This window comes from Balearica regulorum, chromosome 1 (genome assembly GCF_011004875.1).
Source record: "Balearica regulorum gibbericeps isolate bBalReg1 chromosome 1, bBalReg1.pri, whole genome shotgun sequence".
Lineage (NCBI taxonomy): Eukaryota > Metazoa > Chordata > Aves > Gruiformes > Gruidae > Balearica > Balearica regulorum.
In genome coordinates, this window is record NC_046184.1 from 67,562,670 (window position 1) to 67,586,843 (window position 24,174).

General features: G+C 39.5%; 1 protein-coding gene across 2 annotated transcripts in view; it reads right to left on the minus strand.

Moving 5' to 3' along the window:
* Nucleotides 1-1,223: 1,223 nt before the first annotated feature.
* Nucleotides 1,224-24,174, minus strand: part of KDM5A (lysine demethylase 5A) — a 50,797-nt gene continuing 27,846 nt past the window's right edge. The window contains exons 18-28 of one of the 2 annotated variants that reach the window (XM_075756552.1): nucleotides 22,264-22,378; nucleotides 18,604-18,959; nucleotides 17,950-18,088; nucleotides 16,840-17,019; nucleotides 15,164-15,325; nucleotides 13,608-14,159; nucleotides 12,668-12,811; nucleotides 9,128-9,287; nucleotides 8,626-8,846; nucleotides 6,064-6,474; nucleotides 1,224-3,880 (exon numbers count right to left, since the gene is read on the minus strand). In XM_075756552.1, the coding sequence (XP_075612667.1) occupies nucleotides 3,668-3,880; nucleotides 6,064-6,474; nucleotides 8,626-8,846; nucleotides 9,128-9,287; nucleotides 12,668-12,811; nucleotides 13,608-14,159; nucleotides 15,164-15,325; nucleotides 16,840-17,019; nucleotides 17,950-18,088; nucleotides 18,604-18,959; nucleotides 22,264-22,378 (2,653 nt within the window). In that variant the 3' untranslated portion in view covers nucleotides 1,224-3,667. Of the gene's footprint in view, nucleotides 3,881-6,063; nucleotides 6,475-8,625; nucleotides 8,847-9,127; nucleotides 9,288-12,667; nucleotides 12,812-13,607; nucleotides 14,160-15,163; nucleotides 15,326-16,839; nucleotides 17,020-17,949; nucleotides 18,089-18,603; nucleotides 18,960-22,263; nucleotides 22,382-24,174 lie in introns of both variants that reach the window. The other variant, XM_075756542.1, reaches the window with a different exon arrangement.

Below are 24,174 nucleotides of genomic sequence, written 5' to 3' on the forward strand. Positions count from 1 at the left end.
ACATGATTGGGCATAGCCCTGAAAAACTTGCCCTCCTTTCAAAGTCAGCCTTGCTTTGGTGAGGAGGTTGACCCATATTGACCTCCAGAAGTCCCCCCAACCTAAATTACTCTACAATTCCAAAACCTGAAAAGATCAATGCAAGCTTCACAGTGTGACTAACAAAACACACAGATATCTCTTTAACTTATGCTGTGTGACTGTATTCCAATCCCTTAAGATAATTTTCATATCATCATCAATTTTACCTTAAGGCCTCATCATCCAATAGTCCAGGCTGCACAAGCATCCGGGTACAGATGATCTGTCAAAAGCATGACTCCTAAAAGCAATGGTACTGAAGTTCAGGAGTGACATTTATCTCTACACAAGTAAAGCCCCAGAATTCCAAGCCCTAGTTCTTAAAAAAAAATAAGCTTGAAACTGCATGGTTTGGATAACATATACAACCCAAGTCCTGGTCATTTTTAGTTCCTCACAACAGCTCAGGTCATTTCTTTGACCTTTTGTGTCAGACACATGAAAAGAAGTAACATGAACAGTGGCTAATACCCTTTATAGAATATGGCATTAAGATATGTACCTTTCTAGATACATGAGCTAAGACTTTCTGTATACTGGCATTTTGTCCCCAAAGCATGAGATTTTTCCTACAGCTGTAGCAGACATGTATGAAAATTATTTCCTTAGCTTAACTTTGGCTTGCTGCTTTGCATATGTTTTTATAAAAATTCAGACCCCTAAGTTCTGGAGACAATACCACAGCTGTAGTTTTAGGTTTTTCAACCACTAACTACATATCTACAGATTTTTTTTCCAAAAGTTAACATTTATTCATAAGTTCATACTATCAGCAATCCTTTGAGAGGAATTATGCTCTTAAAAAATAAGTTTAAACAATAAGATGTAAAGCTAATGGTCTTCGGTTTATGAACCCCTTACTCGAAAGCAGATGAGAGATCCGTAACTAGAAAAAGTGTGGCAACCTCCTTTCAACAGCGTAATAAAAAGCCTCTCCATGTGATAATATGAAAACCAGCTACTAAAAATGTGACCTTTTGCACATTATTTGCACATTTCTTTCTGTTGTTTACTCTTCTATGCTGGTTACAAGCAGAATGATTGACCATTGCACAGATAGCTGTTTGTTTCCACCTCGTTGTAACTACTGCTACTATTAACATTCTCCACCACACCTTCTACTCAGACACATTCAATGCAGATTTACTAAAAGTTCTCTTTTCCAGTTGATGGTCATTACATATAACAATGATTTTATCGCAACAGAGAATGTAGGAATGATTAAGAGGATATGCTCAGTGGTTAACAGGACATGCTAACCATATCTTCCCTGTTGTGTCACGGATTCTAGGAGTCAAGAAGAAATACAGAACACTGGGATTCTTTAAGAAATCTTGTACTAGTCTACTTTTGGAACGATTAAACATTTGTGACAGATAGCCTATCCACTCCATATAGGGAAACATTTATGTAGTACCATCAGTTAAAGCTTGAAGGAAAGTAACATCTGTTTAAACCAGTTTACCAAAACTAAGCATACATTGAGAAGAAAAAAATGTAACTGGAGGCAAAAAGAGGGTATAGTCTAAGCTATACCACAGACTCCTTCATAAATAAACAAATAATACTCTTAAGTTTGCTAGGGTGCCCGTTCAGCCACATGCTTAACCACAACTTGCTCTTAAAACCATATTAGTCTTTAAGGAGTAGGAATTAGAAGTTTGTGCCAAATTTGTGCAGTCAAAAGCTCTCAAGACCCTGTATCTTCTGCCCTCCACCTTAGTTCTTTTTCTTTTGCACATCTTCCTCTTCCCAGGTAGCAGGCACAAATAAAACAAACTGATCAAGTTCGTCTACCTGAGGTGAATTTTTTTTTTGATGGATAATTCTGCCAGATAAATAAACTTCCAAATATTAGAGAACAAAAGAAGGGACACAGAACAGCCAAGACAGAAGACTTTTGTTTTTGTCAATATTTCTTTAAATCCCAATCCAGCTCCTAGTAAGACTGGACACTACTTACAACACTCCTAGAACTGCAGAAGAATGGAAACACAATAGGGAGCGAGTGGAGAGGGGGACAAGACAGCCCAGTGGCTGGCTTCAGACATTCACATACACAAAGCCAGCATCCATTGGAGTCGTTAAGGCCCAGATGCCCCACTAATAGGAACAAACCCAAACACAAAGGTAGCACATGAAATGTATTTACCTATTTAAACACAGGCAGCTGGTCAGGCTAGAATGGGGAAGGTAACTGCTAATTCCTTGTACTACAAGGAAGGAATGGAGTAAAAAAACCCAAGCCCACGGGCAGGTTTTTGCTTTGTGAACCTCTGTCTGTGCTGCTGGTTAACAGTGGTAAGTATAAAAAAATCAAAGAAAAATAATCTATTTATAGAACAAGTCAGTAGTCTGAGACATTTAGAAAAAAGTAAAAACAAGTCCTTCTTTAAAAATGGATTTACTAAAACAACTGTCACCCAGGATGACCCCAAGCCCTCTGGTCCTCTGGCAAAGCCAGGGGCAACTTCAAACAAGAACTGTTGCTGATTGTATGCTGGTACACATCCAGCAAAGCCAGCAGGGAGGGGGATTTGCACTGCGAACAGTATCTGCAGACTGCTTGCTCGTATCGCTTGAGGCCATGCCCGTAGCCTGGTGATACTGGAAATAGTTGTGAGTGAAATTTTTCACAGAAGCACATGTCAGTGTAACCTCTGAGGTAAGTGGGCTGTCTTCTTTCCTTCCCATCCCTGGGTACAGATCACAGAAGCTGGTGCCCTGGGTGCTGTACCTCCTTGCCAGCTCCATCCTGCGTGAGACAACTTTAATGTGCAGGAGTGCAGAATTCTAAGCAAAGCCTAGAACAGGAGAGAGCACCCCTGTAGAAAGGGAAGCACTCTGCTTTTCCCAAGCTCTGGTCTAGCTAGACATCTTCATGAATGCTTTCTGGCCCTCCTCAGGACAGGAAGATCAGCTATTCCCCACTAAGGAAAAAATTTTGCCTAGTGGAGTAGAGTTGGGTTTCTTTTTTGGTAAACAGAACCTTTGCTGATTTCTGAGATCATGAGCTCCTCTGCCCTTTAGCTACAAAAGAGAAATGAAAAGAAATTCATCCACTTGCTCCCGTCCTTATAGTGTAGTGTTAGCTGCCTGGATATGGAGGCAACTTAACTCTCCCAAGACATTGCCCTACTCACTGGGTTGGCAAGGGGAGGCAAAAGATAACTTCCAAAGTCACCTCCTTAGGGTAACCTGGTAGGCCTAAAAGCTCCTGCCTATGCCCACCAATTCCAGGCCAGCTCCACTGCCAACATGTACTTCTAACACCCTGAAGTGTCTAATCTAACAGCCTCTGGTTTGCTCAGTCTCTAAGAGCAACAGCCACACTCAAAGATGGAAGTACTCAAGTCAAAACACACTGGCTGGAGCTCCTAATCAGGCGATGTCTGCATAGATGAGTTGGTATCACTGCATTGACGTCCCCATTGTACGAAGGAAGCCAGCTGTAAGGAAGGGACCAACTCTGCTGCAGGTCTGTACATCCTTGGAAGTGAAGCTCAGTGGCTACATTAGCTTCAAACCCTCTCATTCTGGGTTTCAGTGGTCCGTTTCCCAGTAAGTTCCAGACATCGAGTAGTTGCTAACTTGTCTCCTTAAGATCTTCCATTGGTAGTTTGTAGCTCAATAAGAAAGGAGGAGGTGGTGCATGAGCAGGGCTACTTGGTCCCTGCATTGGCTTCTTTGCACAGTTTATACAGATGTAATCCTCATTCTCAGCCATTTCTGGAGAGACACCAACACAAACTTGATGAAACCACTCATCGCAGCCACCATCACACTGCACCCAGTCCACCTGCAAGAGATCAGATCAGTGACATGTTGCACATTAGAAGGAAAGACAGATAGGCATAGTTTCCATGAAGAAAATACTTTCTATTGAACCCACTTGATGTACCTAGAACACAAAAGCTTTTGGGCACAACTTAATGCCCTATAGAGCTTCGTTTAACAAGCTGCTTCAGTTTAATAGATAACAACACTCTTCCAAGAAGCCTTGCCCATCCTTAGACCTTCACAGTACTACTACAGAGGAGTATGGCACTTGGCTCTCCTCAAATGAAAGACACAGACTAGAACACATTTAAAATAGGAGCTTGCTCAGGGACAGTTACTTCAGCATAGATGAGATTCTACAAATACGCATCCTAAATTATATACATCCCCTTAGACTGCATCATCAACCTTTTGCAACTTAAAAATTACAGAAAACAGAAGGACTTTTTACTGCTTTTGGCTACAAAAAAGCCATATGACATCAGCAGCTTTAATACTTTTCTACCAGCCAGGTAGGTATTAGGTATACAGCTGGCCACCGAATGCCAAAAAAATGCATGCAGACTGTACCTCCGAACTGTCAAGAATATTTAGGCTACAACATTTCAAACTTTGCGCTGAACTTGAATTAGAACAATTAGGAAATTCATGAAAAGGAAATTAGAACTTAAGAAGGAAGAAAGATTCACTATTAGATTTCTGTAACTCCCTGAGTAAAAGTACATGTTAATTTGAGTCAGTGGCCAGAAACTGAGATCAGCAGAATAACGAACACAGATTCTTAATTTTAATGGCATGCACTGGTACAGCTATAAAAATTCTTACTGTTGTAGTTCTGCTTTCACCTTACAGAGGAATGTAAAAATAAAAATATATTAGAAAAATAACAGTAGTGGTAACCTACCTAAAATGAAGAAACATGATCACCTCAAGATTTTACTTTAGTTTGTAGGAAAACTATTCCTGAACAAATTTTTAAAAGTGACTAGTAATGGACACTAACAGCTGAAGCCTCAGTCATTACTTTCCTGTATCTGCCATTTTTTACTTTATATGGCATTCACCTGTTGAATGTACAAAAAGATGTCCAACCTTGCAGAAGGGCAGTCATTCCATTAAAAGCTTTGATTACACAATCAGGAATTTTATTCAGTTTCATTTATGGAAGTTCCATGAATTTTGTAGGACCTTCTTTATAATATGAACTTAAAGGCACTCTTCTCCCTCCGCAATCTAAATTTCTGTAAAAATGTACTAATATAACCTAATTATCATCTGTGAAGTAAACAGAATGGTGGTACAAAGACTGTATCATTTTTTGAGCAATTCATCTTCCAGTGTAATTTCTAACCTTGGTCTAAGATTAAGACTTCAAAACTGGTCTTTTTCAAGCATTCAAATGAATGCATTTGAATTCCATGTTTCAACTTTGCAAAACAAGAAGTTCTTGGCATTTGTTCCTACTCTCTCTCTTTTGCAAGCCAGTGCAGTATAGTTTCAATCTTATAGTTATTATTGGGAATGGGTTTTTTTTCTTCTTTCTAAAAGGCAGAAAATACACATTCCAGGAAAAAAAAAATTTTTGACCATCAATTAGTCCACGTTAAAAGCTGACAATCAGAACAGGCAATACCATAGACAGAGGCAGATCAAGTTTCTTTTGTAATAATCCAACTAGGTTTAAACATCACCGATTGTTTATCTCCAATGAGAAAAGTGCAGCACTGCAGTTTGTCAATACCTCAGCCTGCAAGATCACTGTTCACAGACTGCATGCAAGAAATAGAGACAATTTACTTCATTTAGGAGTACCAAACATCGCCCACTTCTGCTCAGAAACACAATGAAGTCAGGAACATTTCTAGCTGAGTCACAGCATTGAATCTTTGAATCAGACAATGTGTGTTGCACAGCCGGCAAAAAAATTAACACAGCTTGAAAGAGGTAAAACTCCCCAACCAAGAGAGAGTACCTTTTCCAATTCTCCATCTTCTCCTGTTTTAAAGTACCTAAGAGAATAAGGAAGTTCTGTAGTTTTATCTACTGCACCTGTGTACCGGCCCAAGTACTACTCGATCCTCTCTCATTTCCAATCACACCACTTCTTTTGTTCATTCATGCTGTTCAACCCAATTATTAAATTGCACTGGGGTTTTTGACTTCACATAGAATTGCCCACAGTAGAACTAAGCTAAAACTCACTTTGTCTTTGCAGGGCCTCTGGCAGTTCTGTGCAGCACATACAGCGTTCTCATCATCCGACTCCTCCGCTCCTGACCAGTCGTACTTAGAAGGAATATCTAGAACTTTCTTCTCTCTTTTTTTCTCTGTGCTCTCCTTTGTTAGTTCCACCTTTGTCACAACTGCCTTCTCTCGTTTTTTCTTCCGTTCCTCTTCCTTAGCCAGTTTCTTTGCCAGCTTGTTCAGCTCCTTTGTCTTATCCATGGTGAGTTTTAGCTTCTTCTTCTTGGGCTTTTCCAGTTTTTTCAACTCTTTAGATTTTTGCTTCATATCTCCAAAGAACTGCTCTGCTCTCTCCAGCTTTCGTTTCCGCTTCCTCTCAGAAGAGTCTCTCCCTCTCATTTTCAGTGGTTTCTCATCCATGCTGTCATCCTTCATAGAAAGGGTAAAAAGACATTTTTTTTTTCACATGCAAGTTTCCATATAGAGCAAACCTGTGGTTTGAAATGTCTTTACCTCCACCATTACCCTGGCATGGGATGAAGAAACCTATTCAACAACATACTGTTACAAATTCTACACCAAAAGGGGCTCAACTTTATTTTCACCATACTAGAAAAACATCATAAGTGGTATCTACTGCATCAAAGTACAGTGAATCAATAATGTCCATTGGAAAAAGTAAATCATCAACAAGGGTAAGGAGGCAGAATAAGCAATAATTACAACTCCTTTCTCACATTGCTTTTTAATAAAAGTTGAGAAGATTAATCATTTGTTAGATGCTCTTGCTTATTTTTCATCCTAGGTCAGTCTTGCCTGTAATTATTTTTGAGAGAAAGCAATTGCTATTCTGGAGATTAAGAAAGAGCAATTTGTGAATTCTTAAAATGTATCATCAACTCAAGCAAGAGAAGAAAGTAACAGATCCATTATTTGAATAGCTCCCAAACTGGCACACATTGTAAATATCCTGGTGTCATTAACAACTCCTAAATAGCAGATTCAGTTCAGAAGTGAGACTTAAAATTGGCAAACTCTGTCACTGCAGGTAGCATCCACAGTGACAAGTCCTATTTATATTTGAAAGATTCACATGTATAGCTCTTTTGTACAAACAGAACTGACTCAATTTCAGTTAATCCAGCTACATACTTTAACCTTAATAATTATTAATATATTAAGGACATACTATAAGCCAGTAAAGAAAGACTCTGTTTACTGTACATTACCTAATATAGCTACTCCATTCAAAAACAAATCTCTGAAGATTATTTTACAAAATCTACCTATTTTGCACATAAATAGACATAGAAAAGTATTGAATTCAAAATGGATAGTTCTGGTCAAACAAGTATTCATGAGGGTTAACCAGAAAATGTTGTAACCTCCCCACCCCCCCAAAAAAGAGTTGTACTTAACTATTAATCTAACAGTCTGGCATACTATTTATAAATTGCTATCTGCTGGCATTCAAATTGCTCTTCATCAGTTCCATGCCAAAACTATTACATTAAAAGACCATTAAGCTTACAAAGTGAAGTACTGGGGTCAAAACATGGCAAAGCTGTACTGCTTTGGAGGCAGGGTCTGCTTTATACTACTGTCCTAACTGATGGCAGTTTGGAAACACCTTGACTTATCCATTGTATATGGATGGCACTCAGAAAATGAGATAACTGATTCATAGGTCCATCTAACCTTGCTGTTCACAGCATGTAACCTTCCATCTTACCTTAGTGTACGCTACCAAAAGCCAAGAACGAACCATCTTCAATGTATTTCCTGTGCTGTTCAGTAACTCAAAAAACAATCATATACTCCATAACTACGTATGGTCAAACTGATCCCCATCTTCAGCTGACAGATGATAAAGGATGGGTTCCAGTACAGCTCTTCAACACTAGTGTTTACCTTCTCTTCCAGTACACACCCCTCAGTTGCACACACCACTTAGCCACTGCATGAATGATTTGAACTAGACCTCAGAATCAGCAGACAAGCCTGCCTCATTCACTGTCAGCTGAGCAGAGACACCAGTACATCTTCACAGAATATTAATAAAAAAATTACTATATCTATGTTATTCTGAGAAAGAATAGGAATCTTATCACCTGCATTACCAAACCATGTTTTATTAGAAAAGCAGTGTTCTTTTCCCAGTAACAACAAAAGTTCAGCAACATACAAGCATCAAGTTATATAAGCTAGTGTAGACTTTCCATCTTCCTAAATGTTTCTTGTAATTCTTTTGCAGATCGGTTCTGGTTCCAAGCATAATGAAGAACAGCATTTCCTTCCCTAACCTTATCTTTTCTAAAAAAAGATTTGCTTATGGAACTGCCTGAAAAAACTCTTCTAAATATGGTTAATTGTGGAGGACAGTGCAATGGCATGAGTGATCAAGAACTGAATTTTTGGATCTCTTATTCTGTTATTTTTCTGGAATCTGCTATTCCCCGGTTGAAATCCAAATATGTCAAGTAACTAAGCACTCAACTACCCAAGATTGTACTTTTTAAAAAAGCCCAAAATAATGTGGGGGGTTTTTTTAATACCAGAATATTTCTTCAAGTTCCATACCTCCATGACATGAAGGAACCTGTCCTCAGAGGGTGGATGAGTAGCCTGTAAAATCCGCCAGATGTGCTGAGTCTCATCCAGGGATACCTCTAGTAGATCTCCTACCATCATTAGATCTTCTAGCTGAGCTTTTGCTCCAGGTGACAGCTCCAATACAGGGGGCTCCAAACTGCGAGGTACCAGCGGACTCTTCCGAGGCTGCTTCCTTGGAGTGCTAGAACCTTTCAGACAGGAGGCAAGTCACATAAAAGGAAGAGATCAAACCCAAAAAGAAATTACATACTTTTTACCACAACACTCTAAGGAGGGAGACAATCTCAAGCAAAAGCCCTTCGCACAGGTTTATACATCAGACATCAGGAAACAACTGCAATGTAACTCTACTGTACCTTCTTATAGACAACATACCCTCCACAACTAACACAGAGCAGCTCCTCTCCTTACTGACTGCTCGTCCCAGCTATCTATTCAGTTTTATCTCAACGCATAGAAAAGCAAATACCTTGAGAGCAGCTTTTAGAAGCAGATGAATACGCATGTTCAGCACAGAATGAGGGAGCAGTCCACATGTGTGTCACCACTTCTTCTGATTTAATGGGGATTTCCTCATCACAAAACAAATTGGGCTCCAAGCTGCTAGAAGATTTTACGCTGGCATTGTCCTAAAAAAGACCCACAGAAAACATGCAAGATCTAGATCCAGAAAATACCTACTTCAAAGTAAATTCTACTAAGACCGGCCAGTCTGCTGTTTCTAAAATCCTACTTTGAAGCACCCCACCAGAGACACCAAGACCATATGTGAAAGGTACAAGTTACATCCCTACTTAAATACTGGATGTCTCTCTGGAGATAGGTCAATAGATTTTTTAGCCAGCTTGTGAGAAACATTTGACAGGTCTCCTCACTAAGCAGTCACTCAAGTGTAATCCTCAGAAGTAAACGTAATGACAAGAAGCTGACTCAGCCTACATAATCTTTTTGTTTGAAAAATGTGACTGCAAGACCATAAAGACTGTTATCGTTAATAAAGAAGGGGTATGCTGAGTAAATAATGGTTACTATAGAAAGAAACGATTAAAGACCTTACAGGTGAGGAAAAAATAGGGTGTGCTCCGGCACAGCAACAAATTATAAACAGATGGATGATCACATAATGGCAAACAATCAAATGTTGTCCTGGGATCAGAACTTTTATGGTAGTCTTGAACCATTTTAAGATAAAACCAAACACCAAAAGGAAGAAGGCTGTAATACTTGAAACTGTTGTGAATATTTCCATCGACAGAATAATGATGGCACTGGCTTGCGCTCAATGCGTTGTGTAGGACAGCTGCTTGATTTTTAGATGCACCACACTGAAATGGGACACATGCCTTCAGATGCAGGTGGATCCAATAAAAGAAAAGAGATGAGGAATCTCTTGGCAGTGGGAGAAGCTTTGTTTGCATTACATTAGACAGAGAATCCAGAGAAGACACAAGCCCATCTGTGTAGACTCCCTGATGTCTACCAGTACTCACTTCTCCCCTCTTCCTCCTTACCCCTTCAGGCAAAAATAATAAGGATAATCTCCCCAACCAGTTGTCTATATCCACAGCACTTTCCAGAACTTAACTACCCCATCACATTTTTGATGAAACTGGCAACAAGTTAAACATACTTGGCATGCCCTGTAAGACTGAAATCTTTCAGAAAACAATAAACAAGAAGCTGGCTTAAAAGAAGAGGAAGGCCATAGAGCAGTTATTGACAATATTTACCTGAAGATTAGCTGTGTGGGTCCCAAAATGGCCAACTCAGGAAATTGTACCACCCAGACACTGTCATTTCATGACATAAAAAGGGAATTTAAGAACTGTAATCTTTCTCTGGCTTTCAGTTACATGTTTAAAAGGAAGTGAAGTGCATACTAATGATATCAGTACAGAACCAGAAGTGGGAAATTCAGATTTAAACTGCCCAGATGAAAAGGTAGAATAAGTATATTTGGAAAGAGGAAGATATGTCTCCCTCTATAGTAAAGGTTCTATCTAGCACTATATCTTGTTCTGGATATCACATTATACTAGCTTAAAGAAAGTTCAGGGCCAATAGGGAAATTAATAAAAAGATATAACCATTTGGTGGCTATAGGCAACAAAGGTGCAAAGAAATGAGAAAAAAAAATACATGAGGCAAAAATGAAGGCAATTAAAGGTGAAGAAAATTTGCAGTAAATTTGACCAGTGAATCACTCTGCTTGGAGTAAGTCTTAAAACAAGCCTAGCTATTGTACTCCTAATGAAGTATTTGCTGGCAAGAATCATCTTTTAACTAGAAGAGGCACAATATAATTAAACAGGCCTTTTTACATCTGTTTTTGTAGCCATTGTTGTACTTGAGATATCTGAGACATTGGTTTGTGAAATATAGTCTACAGACCCTTAGGTATCCAAGGATTACTTCTACAGGGTCCACAAGAAGTTATTAAGAGCCAGTTATGATGCATCATAATCTATATACTTTTTTTTTTTTAGGCACATCACTCCACTGGAAAATGTTTGTAGATGACAAACTGGAAAAAAAACCAAACCACCAACCCTTGAAAGTCAAGAGTATAAAAATAATTAAACTCTAAGCAACTTTGCTGTATCTTTTGAACTTTGCTGCTTCTACTTCAGACCTGAAGAATTTGGTTGCCTGAAAATTTGTCTGCTATTCCAACCACGTTAGTTGACCTAACAGAAGACATTTCTGGTTTCTATCAGCTTTGCTTCCGCAGATTTTTACAATTACATATAGTGATGGACATCCAAATCAAAAGGGTAAGTAACAGGTTCTGAAATCATGACAACAGAATCATTAAACAAATTAAACAACAATCCTGCAAAAAACCTCAGATCCAGACAAGCATATGCCATCTTTCTTGATGCATGCTTTATCACAGCCTCAGAAAATGCCACGTCTTTCAGAAATGCTTTACTATGACTCCTGATGCAATGAACAGTTTGGATTTTTTTTAAAATAAAACTAATTTAATTAAAAGCTACGGCATCCCATTGCAATGTACTCTTGTTGGCATTTCACATGGGACTATAAAACAAATGTGTGTATTTGCATAAAGCTGCTTAGAAACAAAATACTAAAGACAGGAGATTAAGGCAAATCATATCTGGAAAATTTGCTGCCCCTTTATAAACCAGAAATTCTGCCTTAGAAGAATTTACATGACCACACTGTCTTCTAAGTTAGCATCTGTTAAGGTGGATATGACACTTTTGCTAAAAAGAAACCACTGCACAAGAAACAGTGGCGTTGCTTTTGTCTCTACATATATCAAAAGGACATTTCAGAAGTTCTGAAGTGAACTACATCACACTGAAAACACTTGGCTCTATACGATTACCTTTTCTCATGACAGTTCTTCTCTAGTTAAAATATTTCTAAATTCTAACTGCAGTTACAATTTCCAAACTGAATCCAGACACTAATTTTACAACATGATCCAGACACATAGTCCTGAATATTTCCACACGTCCAAAATTGAACAGATGCACCTCCTTTATATGAGGGTTAAAGGATTACAAAGGTATGAAAATGTGAAAGAAGCCCTGGCATCAGGAAACTTCTTACATGGCATGCAGTTTTCAAAGACTAATTTTTTGCTGTGGCAAAAACTGTTGAAAAGTTCTCCATATAGACGCTTATATTTATGAATCATGGTATCTCTGCATGGGGCATAAAGACAAGGTTCATCTTCCAAGGTATTATAAATACAAATCCCTTGAGAGGTGTATCTTTTTCCTTAGCAATAAATAGCACCTTTTGAAACTCAATCACAGGACATTTGGAAATTTTGACTAAAAATATTACAAAACTTCCCAATAGTCCAGAGCCGAGACGTTCAGATAAAATCAAGAAGTAGTACTTCTGCAACAGGAGCCCGGGCAGAATGAACAGAGACCTTGAGATATGAAAAATATTCTGAAATAAATTGAATTAATAAGAAACAGGTGTTCTGGATTAATTCCACACAGACAAGCCATATTCGATTACTTACCTTTATGTCATAGCCATACGTCTCCCTGATGTCTTCATCAGAGTCTGTCTCTTCATCATCGTAATCCAAAGTCTGCCGTGGGGATGAGGACACGCTCCCTATCACTCTGTTAAAGGCTGATTGCTGGAAATTAGTCAGGTGTCCCTAAAAGAAAAATGGAATATAGGAATGCAACAATAAAATTTCCAGAAAAGCCTATAAAAAAGTCTGAGTTACTAACAAAGAGCACAGTGGTTCTTTTGGCCTGAGGATAACTGGACAGTCACAGAAAAGCCTAGTTACGCCAGATGTGAAGAAAGAGAGGGAAATACCCAAGGAAAAAGGTTCTATTAGATTTTATTTCCATGTTTTTGAATAATAGTGACTAGAAAGATCTAGATGCTGCTGCTCAGTGCTACCAAATTATAGCCTATGGTTGTATAAACTTCTTCACCACAACTTCATCTGATTACTGGTCTCCATCTCAAGATGAAGAAATCAGCCCTAAAAGTACCAGTGTTTGCCTATAGTCCTCCCTGAAATTTACTAACAAGACATCAAATGCTCAAGAACGACAATCCATGAGAAATTATAAATACTGAGACCTTTGATTCTTGTCAAGAGGGAAATGGCATTTGAACAGTAAAGTAGCCACTGCTTTACACATCTTCAGGCCCTCTGCCAGCTGTTATATCTGAACCGGCATTTCCTACAAGCACCTTCAGCAGTTACTATTGACAGTGAGCACAAAGCAACAGACCTGTTCCTGGAGCAGCGTGTAACTGACTGAAGCCAGCCATAAACTGAGACTGAGGAGCACTGAACTTGATAAATTCGGTACGTCTAATTCTCATATTTTAATTGCCCTCCCCTCTCCCCCCCAGGCTTCTCCAAGAAAGATAAGGCATTTCAACACATTGAAGAACAAGCACAGTAAGGAGCAAGATATCCACATCCCTACCTGCAGGTCTGGGTTAGCTGCTGCTTTCTGTAGCTCTGCACTGATTATTTTCTCTGTTTTCTCCCGTGCTGCCTGCTCCACCATTCGCTGGCTGAGCACAGAAAGCTTAGCCAAAGCAGAGGACAACTCATCAGTGGCCAAAGCCTGCCGTGCTCGGTCCTGCCAGCTCATGGCACGTTCTGTCAAGCACTGCAATGCCTCCCCTTCCGGCAGCCGTACAGGCAGCTTCTGCAGGGACACCAGCAGAGACAGTATTGTCTCAAGCCGTGGCCTTCGAGAACGCATGCAAAGTGGACACAGAAACTTCACTTCTTTGGCCTGCCAACTAGAGCCCTTCTTCTGAGAACTTGTTTTGGGAAGGGGCACGCAGCCACTGTGAAACCAGTCTTTGCACAGCTCACACTGTAGCATGAATCCACTAGCTGTTTTGCGGCAGATACAGAATTTGACTTCTTCAATCCGATCCACCATAGTCATCTTGGCAAGGTTAGCTGCCCTGAGAGCATGCATGGCTTCAATCTCCTTCTGTTCCCGCTCCTTGAATATAGCCACCTACCCAAAACCAAAAACAATTCATGACCTTCACAGATAAGAAATCACATTTTATTAGCAACATAGGACAAGAAAAAAAATTAAAAAACCAAGGTATCTTCCTAGTTAAACTAGCCTAAAATTTAGGAATTGTGTGATCTAATTACAACATTAGCTAAAATACCTCCTCCGCAATTACTCATTACTCCCTTAAGTCCTTTTGACAGAGATTCTATGTAAACACTAGATAATCTTCTCCGTATTTACAAAGTTTCTGTAGATAATATTAAATCTGTCGAAAGGCCACTAGAAGAACAGGTTTTGACTCCAGGAAAGAAGTCAGAATCAGTTCCATCCACTTGTCTACTGAGACAACGCAGCTGAGCATTGTTTCAATGTTGACGCAGCACCAGGAGCGCCTGAGCAACCCCGTATCTTCCTGAAGCAACTCGCATGTCCTCAGTGTCTCCTTTCAAGTAACTATAACAAAACATACTAAGGTAAAATGGACTGTGTATAAGCCACATTAATGAGCTTGCATCTATTTTCTTTGTTCCTGGAGAAGGGGCAGCCAGATGACAGCAAATTCCTCTGATAAGCTGCATCAGTATCTTCCTAACAAGAAGGAATCAAATATAACATTCCTCCCAGGGCAGTTTCTATGGCCAAGCGTGTACAGACTACCCTCAAAATGAACCTAATGAAAGACGTCTTGGTCCTGTTTAAGGTAGAGGTGCACCTCATTCCACATTATTTTGATCTGATGTTGTTCATTAAATGTTGAGTGTTTAAGTCTTACGTATAGCTCAATACATATTAAATACCAGTGCTTATGCTCTGAACTGTGCTTCCCTCTACTTTCACTGCAATTAAAGCTCAACTATATTCTTGTGTCAAACATTGTATTATGAGATATTCATTTCAGTGTGATTCATTAACCAGTTTTTCCATAAGATTTCTACAGATTAGCGACAGATTAGATTAAACCCACGTATCAGGAGACACTACCTTTCATTGCTCCTTACCACAGCTGCAGTGTCCCTGGCCTCCTCCAGCCCATCCTCCAGTTCACTTAAGGATTCCAAGTCAAGATCTTTCTCCTTTTCCTTCTCCATCAACTCCTTTGCCCTCTTCCGCCTATTCTTACTGCTCCCATAAACTCCAATATCAGTCCGAGGGCTCAGAACCTGTAACCACCAAGAAAACTTACACTGTCAGAGCCAAGGATGCCAAGAACAGAAAAAAGTTCTAACCTATAATGTTATGATTTCAGGGACATATATGAGAACATCTAATAAAGGTATTACAACAGAGTCACCAGAGCGCAAAAAATACTCAGCATTCTAACATCTTTGATATCTGTCAATTAATGCTAGGAAGAAGAGAAATAAACAGAAAAAGATACAAGTATTTCATATGTATGGAATTTGAATGGAATCAACACCACAGTGATGTGTCAGGTCAACTTGAAGGCCACTGTGTTTTCATAATTAAATTACAAAATCTGTTCAGATTAAGCTATCATGCACATAGCTAACTGAAATACTGTATCCAGTTAGAGATTAGTTTAACATTCAGTTCAAATGCTTTCATCAATTGCAAGTCTTAAAGATCTGCCATCATTTCATATTTACATCAGCAATTTGGTGGCTGAAACAAAACTAAAAATATGCTATAAGCCTTTTAATATAAAACACGAGAGGTTGCAAAGCACTTTTAAGGATTAAATTTTAAGTAATCTTGATTAGTTGGAAGGCATACTTAAATATAAAATCTAGCAAATTAAATTCAATATAGAAAAGTTCAAATTTATATAGTTAGGAAAACAGTCAAATGCAAAACCAGAACACAGTAAATAACCAGTTAGGCAGAAAAACACAGAAAAAAAAGTTGGACCTATGGCACATCATAAACTGAACAGAAATCAGTGCGATGATGTTGCAATGGGGATAGATCCCATTGGGAAACATTAAACCACAGTATCCCCTTTGAGACATAAGATGTAATTACTGCACTTCACATGGCACTAAGGAAGCCACAGTGAGAGGATTCTGTCTGGTTTTGGACATCATACTAAAAGCGAAGACAAATCGCAGAGAATAGCAACAAGATAAGAGAATGAAAAATACAGCCTACAAGAAAACATTGAAAGAACTGGAATTGTTTTCCCTAGAAAAGGGAAGCCTGTCAAGCAGATATGATAAATCTTCAAACACATGAATGATTTTTGTTAAAACAAAGCCATTGATGGCATTCATTGAAGTGAAATAAACAGTAGCCAACTTCATTTTTCTTATAGTTAAACAGCTTACAAAAATATCTAATCTATTTTCTTAGAATTTAAGCAGTGGAACAAGTTAAAATATTCATCAATTAAAGACAGCATCTATTTCTATAGGACTACATTTCTACACTTACACACAAAGAGAAATCCTTTTCTTTCCCTTCCAAAAAGGAGAGTTTTAATCTGCTTCTTCAAAAGTAACAGTTGAGGTTGTCTCTACATAAAACAAGACCAGTCAAACAGACTTTTTACATTTTTCATTCTTTCCACCTGAGAACAGCTGAAGGTTTTTTTTATTATATTTTATTCCCAAAAGGAACTGTAATCTACTGTAACTGAACCAGCTGTTACCTCCAGACCACAGAGGGCCATCAAGATCAGTTTCTGAAGGCTAACAGAGAAGTGTCCGTTGCTCACCTGTAACAGACTGTAGCTTGAGTTCTTCTTCAGGAAGGTCCTTCCTGTGCGCTCTCTCCAGGCACGTGCTGCAGCTACCTGTGACTCCAGCTGTGGCAGGGCATCAAGACGCACTGGTATTGGGCGGCCTTTGGCAGACAAGCTCTCCAGTTGCTCCAGGTAGGCATAGTTGCTCCCGTTCTGGTGGAAAAGAAGTTTTTCTAAGCCAACGATTCCACCATTATACGAATGGGCAGCTTAATTTCAAGCCATACCCTATTTTGTCACTGACTAAAATAGAGTTCCATAGGAAAGGAAAGGCGAGTAGGGTTTCAATCTTACTGATATTTTAAAAACTCATACAGTTTTTATTTTAACAGCCATTCTGACATGGCCAGCTGGCTTATGGAGTAAGGTAACACTTCATTTCTAGATGGTTGTCTTAAATGCTGCCTGCTTAACAGCAAGCTACAATATCTGAGAGTTGTACAGGGTCTGATGTGAAATCAGTTAGGATTCTCACTTCAGTTCCCAATAAATAAATACCTGATACAAGAACAGCAGTTGCAGTCCAGAGATCAACACCTAGAAATATCACAGAAGCCATGTCCTTTTTGGATCAAGTTATGTGGGTAGAGCAATAGAAGAGGGGACTACTGAACTAACAATGTCATAACTTCATCAATTTCAGGTACCAAAATTTCAACCATCAGCACCATTAAATCTTACACCATTGTGGGGAGAAAAAAACCCTGTCAAAATACCCCATTTCAATAGCCGGCTCCAAATCTGAATGTCTTCTGTTGCAGCTAAGTATTTCCAGTGACAGTATGCAGAACAGTTTCAATACCAAGTAAGGCCTTTTCAGAGGCCATTTGTATCATAATGAATTTGCCAGCTTTTACATCCCCCATGAAACGCATAAAAGGAAGGGAAATAGAAGTTGGATAGCCAATGGAGAAACAGCAGCACAAAAAGAAATTCAAGCACACGAGCTACGGTAAGCACATTTAACAGCTATAGTAAGGTTTCTCTTTGGGTCACCTTTCTGGGTAGAGGGGCTAGGAATAAAGAAGATGTCTAAATAAAGGGATGCAAGCAGAAGATTCCAGTCCCTGCTGTAACCCCTACCTGAATGGCTTCCACTTTGGCTGTCCAGTCTCTAGCCCGCTGCAGGGCTTCTTTCAGTGCCAGCACATTGGGCAGGTAAGCAGGGATGTTCTTTGCTTCATTCACGATGCCCTCCAGAGCCATCATACTTTGGCGTGGTCTAGAGTAAGAAAAACCCAATTCCAGCCTTCTCTCAAAATGCCAGTCAACCAAAGACAGAAATTTGACAGGCTGGTGTTGCAACTTCATCACTACACTGCAGTGTAGGGTACCATGGCTCTATTCTTGGAGGGTGCTACTGGCTACCAAACAACAGGAGAAGTGAGAAAGCTGATGGACTTCGCACAATCCAGTTCAAAAGGGCACAGCATCAGAACTCCTTAACATCGAGGAAGTTGTCTTGTGTAGCACACTCAGTGTTGTTTGTTGAGAGGGACGAATAGCAAAGACAGCGGCAATTCACAGCCTCCTGCCACTGTGCAACACGACAGGGAATCAACTCTTCCACAACTCATCAACAGCCTCAAATCCAACTCTTAAGCAATCAAACTGCCGTGAGGTCAAAAAAAAAGCACTACAGCTGCAAAGCCCCTACTTTTCACCACACTCCTCAACAGGGGCTGAGAATCCCTGAAGCACGTGACCTCTAAGAACAGTTTGCAAAGGAATACTCACCTGGCCTGCAGGCAGACCTTGGCCTTCTCCTCCCACCTCTCCGAGACTGTAAGTAGCTCCTGCAGCTCAGCCATGGCTTTCTCTACAGCATGGTGCGGTGCCAAGCCCACACCCGAGTCAATCAGCTTCTTCATCACGTCTAGGGTCACCCTCTGGGGATCCAAGAGGGTGGACCTCACCTCATCCAGCCACCGTGCCTGCTGCAGTTCTTGCTTCAGCCTTGGCAGTTCAGGAAGTTCTACATAAAGGCCAGAACCCATGTCTATCAACTCCTGCAGCTTGGAAGAGTCTGGGATCTCATCCATCATAGCTTCTTGAGCACGCTCATGAAATTCTTCCACATCATCAAGCAGATTCTGAAGTAACATACAGTACAAGTCAATTAGGAAAAACCACCCATAGAATCAAAAGGGAAAGTTGACTGAGGGATCAGTCAGCTGTGAATTTGTATGTGATCATCACATAGTAAGTCAGAGCTTCTACACACACTGCCAGCTAGTTTGTCACAAGCCATCAGGTCTGACACATTAAGTAACAGACCATCTAAACTCATTTGGCCTAATGTTTCATACCCTATGCATATTAGGTAGATGAAACTCTGCACCTAAAATAGTACAACTGCAACTAACTACAGCTGCCAACAAAACAGAATATTAAATACTGTCCAATCAACATTATTTTTAAAATAGTGGGGGGGAAAGGGGACTTCTGCAAACAGCTTGTCCTTTCAATCTAGTGTCAGGGGCATTACAGTTATGATGGTAATACACAACACAATATGCTGTGGAAAAAGAACAAGCCAGAGTTGCATGAGGACATGAATACCAAAACATCATTAAAATAACAATGGTCAGGCTTTAAATTACTGTTTCCTAAAGCAGGTCCACTACTTAAAACCCATCTGGGTTTTATCTCCAAAAGGAAAAAAAATGAAAATGCAAAACCCTGTCATGAAAGGAGACAATTTCACAGAAATCCAACTGCACTGCTGCAGTTGTCCTCATCCTCATGTTTTGGCACTACAATGAAAAAAATCAAAGAAAGCAAACAGAAACGAATCTCTGCAGGAGATTAATTCAAGGACATTCAACCAGTATACTCAATTGATTCACTCCTGAGTCTCTTACAAAAAAGACAGGTATTTCTGATAGCAAGTCAACGGCACAATGAGGAGCAAAACCTGCATTTCCTAACCCTGAGCTTATCGCCCTTTTTGTCTGATGCTGCTTTTCATGACTGTCTGGAAACCAAAAGGCATTTACAAAAAAAAAGAACAAGATCCACATTATAAGGATTTTGATTTAGGGAACATATGCTGAATGCTTCATAGCGACAACAGTAAATTATTACAGTTTAATAATTATAATGCCTTTTGTGTTAGAAAATACTCATCATCCAACATGACAATTATTTTGCAATTCATTATGATGGATAATTGCATTCAAATGTCATGCTGAAAGTTAGTGACTACTTAGGCACAAATGATCATTATCTGACTTCATTCAGAAATGAAGAGACTATGGTTCATAACCAGCAAAATGATAGTATTTATTTTATTGGTTAGTGATTATGTTGAAGCTTCAAGAACATACAGATGCAGACAGTACTTTAAAAGAACCAGTCTTCTCAGGCTGGGGGGGGGGGGGGGGGGGGGGGGGGGGGGGGGCGGGGAAGAGACACTAGCTGGGTGAAAATGTTTAGATGAAAATATGAATTAAAACTGTTACGTTTATTGCACACCCTCAGCTCTGTCATCCACAAATTATGTCTTAATTAGAAGCAGGTTTTAAATACACTAGAAACAAAACACTCCTTTGAGAACAACTTTGTAGGTCTATTAACAGATGATAAAATTTCATGAATAAGTATCAGCAAATATTTCTGGTTTGTATTTGGAAAGAAACATAGTTAAATATTCCTATCATATGAGGATGAGCTCTATTAGCTGCTGGGAAACATATTAAAGAACATCTTTGAAGGATAAAGATTAAGAATCAACAGGCCTGGAAAATCTGTATCCTGGAGTTTCATAGTTTTCTGAAGGTATCTCTTTGCAGCAACAACATACCAATATCAAAGACAAGATGAAAGCCCAATATAGTCTTTCCATGATATCAACAATGAACTACCATGGAAAAGTTAATACAGAATTCATGAACGAAGGAGGGCATAGCCGACACAAGGACACACTTATGGAAAAAGAGGCCTTCTCAAACAACAGTAAGTATTCTATGTTTGGTTATGTAGGGGTAGCTGCACATATGGTAAGGTTTAGAACTTCAGGACCTTAATCTAGCACTATAGAACATTCTTCTTAAAATTGTATCAACAGAGAGTATGTCGGTTAATAAATGGTTAACATACACCTAAAGAACCATTTCTCAAGGTGAAAAATCTTTATTTACTAGGATGTTTCTTGAAGGAGCTTTCCAGAAGTTTCTTAGTAGACGAAACACTATTTAACATTTCATCATCAGTGACACAGAAACAAATTAAAATTACTGCTGAAAACACTTGCTATGATACAGACTGCCAGAATGATAAATGATAATAGCAGCCAAGGGAATCAGTCTGATCTGGATTACTTATTAGTCTAGATTCATTCAAAGACAGGTGCAAAGATATATATAAAGGACAAGAAATGCAGCCATGCATACAGATTAAGGGGGCTGTAACCTGGAAAGCAAGGCTGAGAAGTATTTACTGAACCACTGTCAATGTAGTACTGCTTTCCCTCTCCCCTGAAGCAGCACAGCAATATAACCTTCAAAAGTTTCTACCAAAACATAAAAAGGGTAGGATTTAACTAGAAATTCCATCACTATAGATAACATTAAAGATGCTGGAATAAGAGTAACTGGTTCAGAGAGATAAAACTGGGCTGCCTGGAAGTGACAGGTGGGGAGGATCTTTCATCTTGATTTAGTTACAGTGAGACCACCACATCTGACCATGCCCACTGCAACAGACACCTTAACAAACATACACATAGTAAGTGAAGTGCTCTGTTCGGGTTCCTGAACGCTGACCACCATGTGCAATACCCCACACTGAGACTGCCAGACGAGAGCGCTACGGTATTCTTCTAGAATGGCAACGGAGGCCAGGTGGAATACTTTAGAGCATCTCACAGGCCACTAGATATCCACGATTAGACTACCAAACTGAGTCATACATATTCAGCTGCTATGGCTACACCAGCACAGAAGTACAAATGCCATCATTGCCCACTTAGAAACATGCTTGCAAATGAGCAGGAAATACATATTATCATTCCAGTATGGACAGACAGCAACATGTCATCAGCAAAACTTCAATGACAACAGCAAGATTACCCAGTAAAGCACGGAGACACTGAGCTAGATGTAATTCCAGAGTATTTTACTTCCTTTCTTGAGGCTACTGATACATTGCAAAGCAGCTACTTGCTTTATATTAGAAGCTAGAAATGAAACACTCCATTCAATTAATCTCTGCCAGTGCAGGACTGATTCATAACAAAACCAAAAAAACAATAGCCTTTCACCCTTTATATCGGGCAATATTGCCTGTTAAAACAAAACAAAAAAACCCTACCCCACCCCAAAACCAAACCACAAACAAAACAGAACAAAGCAAAAAGCATGACACGATATATCCGAGGAACAGGTGCAAACCTACCTTTACTTGTCGGGCCTGGCTAATAACACAGGGCAGGCTAAACAACTGCTGTACAAATGCTTTAAGCTCCTCCATAGTTAGCTTGGTCCGTGTCCTTCCACTATCTTGGCTCTGTCTGCTGTATGAATGGACATAATTAAAAAATATTACATGAGAGAGATGACAATCCTTGGATTTATTCCCAGTGGCAGAAAGCTATCAAGATTACTTAGAAGTTAAAAAAAATAAATTCCATCACTTGAGAACTAAAAAAAAACCCCAAAACCAAACTCCACAAGAATTCCATAATCTTTGAAACTAAATTTAGTGTAATTCCTCTAAGCATTTTCAAGATAATTTACCCTGCTCTTCAGAGGTAGAAATGTGTAGCTGATTTTCAAATTGGGTTTGTTCCAAACAGGTAAAAGAACACAGCCCCAAAAAGCTTGCTTTAAGCAGCTCAAGAAGTTGACTGCCAAGACAGGCACTGACAAGAAGTCTCAGGTATGTAACAGCAACAAGCTCTGAAAAGAAGTCTTATTTTCTAGAGCGCACTCTCTCTTGTAGCCAGAGAACTGTTGAAACTGGCACTGCAACAGGGAAAGACTGCTACTGAGTAGGACGTGTGCTGCAAAGACATTTCCATTACATATCACTTGCAGCACATATCACAAGCTCGCTAAATGTAGTAAAAGACTTAAGTGACACACTGCACAAATTAAACTTTTGGTATACATATCACCGACAGGCACAGCAATTTCACAAGCAGGACAGACTTCAAACACTGAAGAGTTGTTCCCTGTTAATCAATCTAATTTTTATTAGTATAGAAACATTAAAGAAAACCAAAATTCAATCTTTCAACCTATGGACTCAAATATAATTGTAAAAGTAAAATTTGGATTAATGATCAAATATAATTACACACTATGTAAAACTGGAGGGGGAAGAACACTGCAGGCTTTGACTAGCTACGACAGCGAGGAGCAGTGGCTGCACTGGATCTGCTGCCTCCAATCTTGTGCGAGAGCAAATGGGGTGCGGCATTCCAAGGGATACCGTCGCTCTCCCCAAGATCGTACTGGCATTCTGTCCCTAGTACCAACCATGGACTGCCACAGCACAAGATGCTGCACAAAAAGATACAACCACCCCTGCCTATGGAAACTCACAACTTTCAACAGTGGGGAGAGGTATAGGATTGGAATACTGGACAGCTACGTGTTACCTGTTTTTCAGGTTTATATATAAACAGATGCATAGGGGATAGATTTTCTTTTATTACATTTGGCCATGAGGTTATTGCTGCTTTAATCCCTGTCAAATTGTTCTGTTTGAGAACTCATTTTTAATTGGCTTTTTTAATAACCTTATCCTTCGTGTAAATGTGGTTCTTCTCAATGTATTAAATATGAACATAAACGTTCAAGAAGCAGCTGAACGTGACCTTTAAGTTTCCTAACACTGTTCAAAGAGGTTTCAAAATCTTTCTCAAACCTCAACTTCATAACATATTGCTATTTAGCATACAACAGCCCTCACATGTATATACATTCCCCCCCATGGAATTCCTTTCAGCTTTAGATCAGACACACCATTGAAAGTTGTCAAATCTTTCTACCCCATGTGTTTCTTGGGATAGTGCTGGAAATCCACCAAATAATTAAATGAACTCAACTCTGTTGAGAAAAGGCTGACACACTCCAAGAGCAGGAGGGGAAGGAAGCAGCAACAAACCAGGAACAGCTGAGAGCTACCAAAATAATTAAACTTCACTAGGAACAGGGTGATGCAACCCCTGTAGGATTGCTTCCCTCACCCACAGCAGAGTTCTAAGAGACCATACCCCTGTGGTAGTGGGATCCTACAAGCAATAAAAAGCAAACAGGAGAGCCTTCTTTCCCTTTCAAATACAGCAAAAATGCTTCCCTA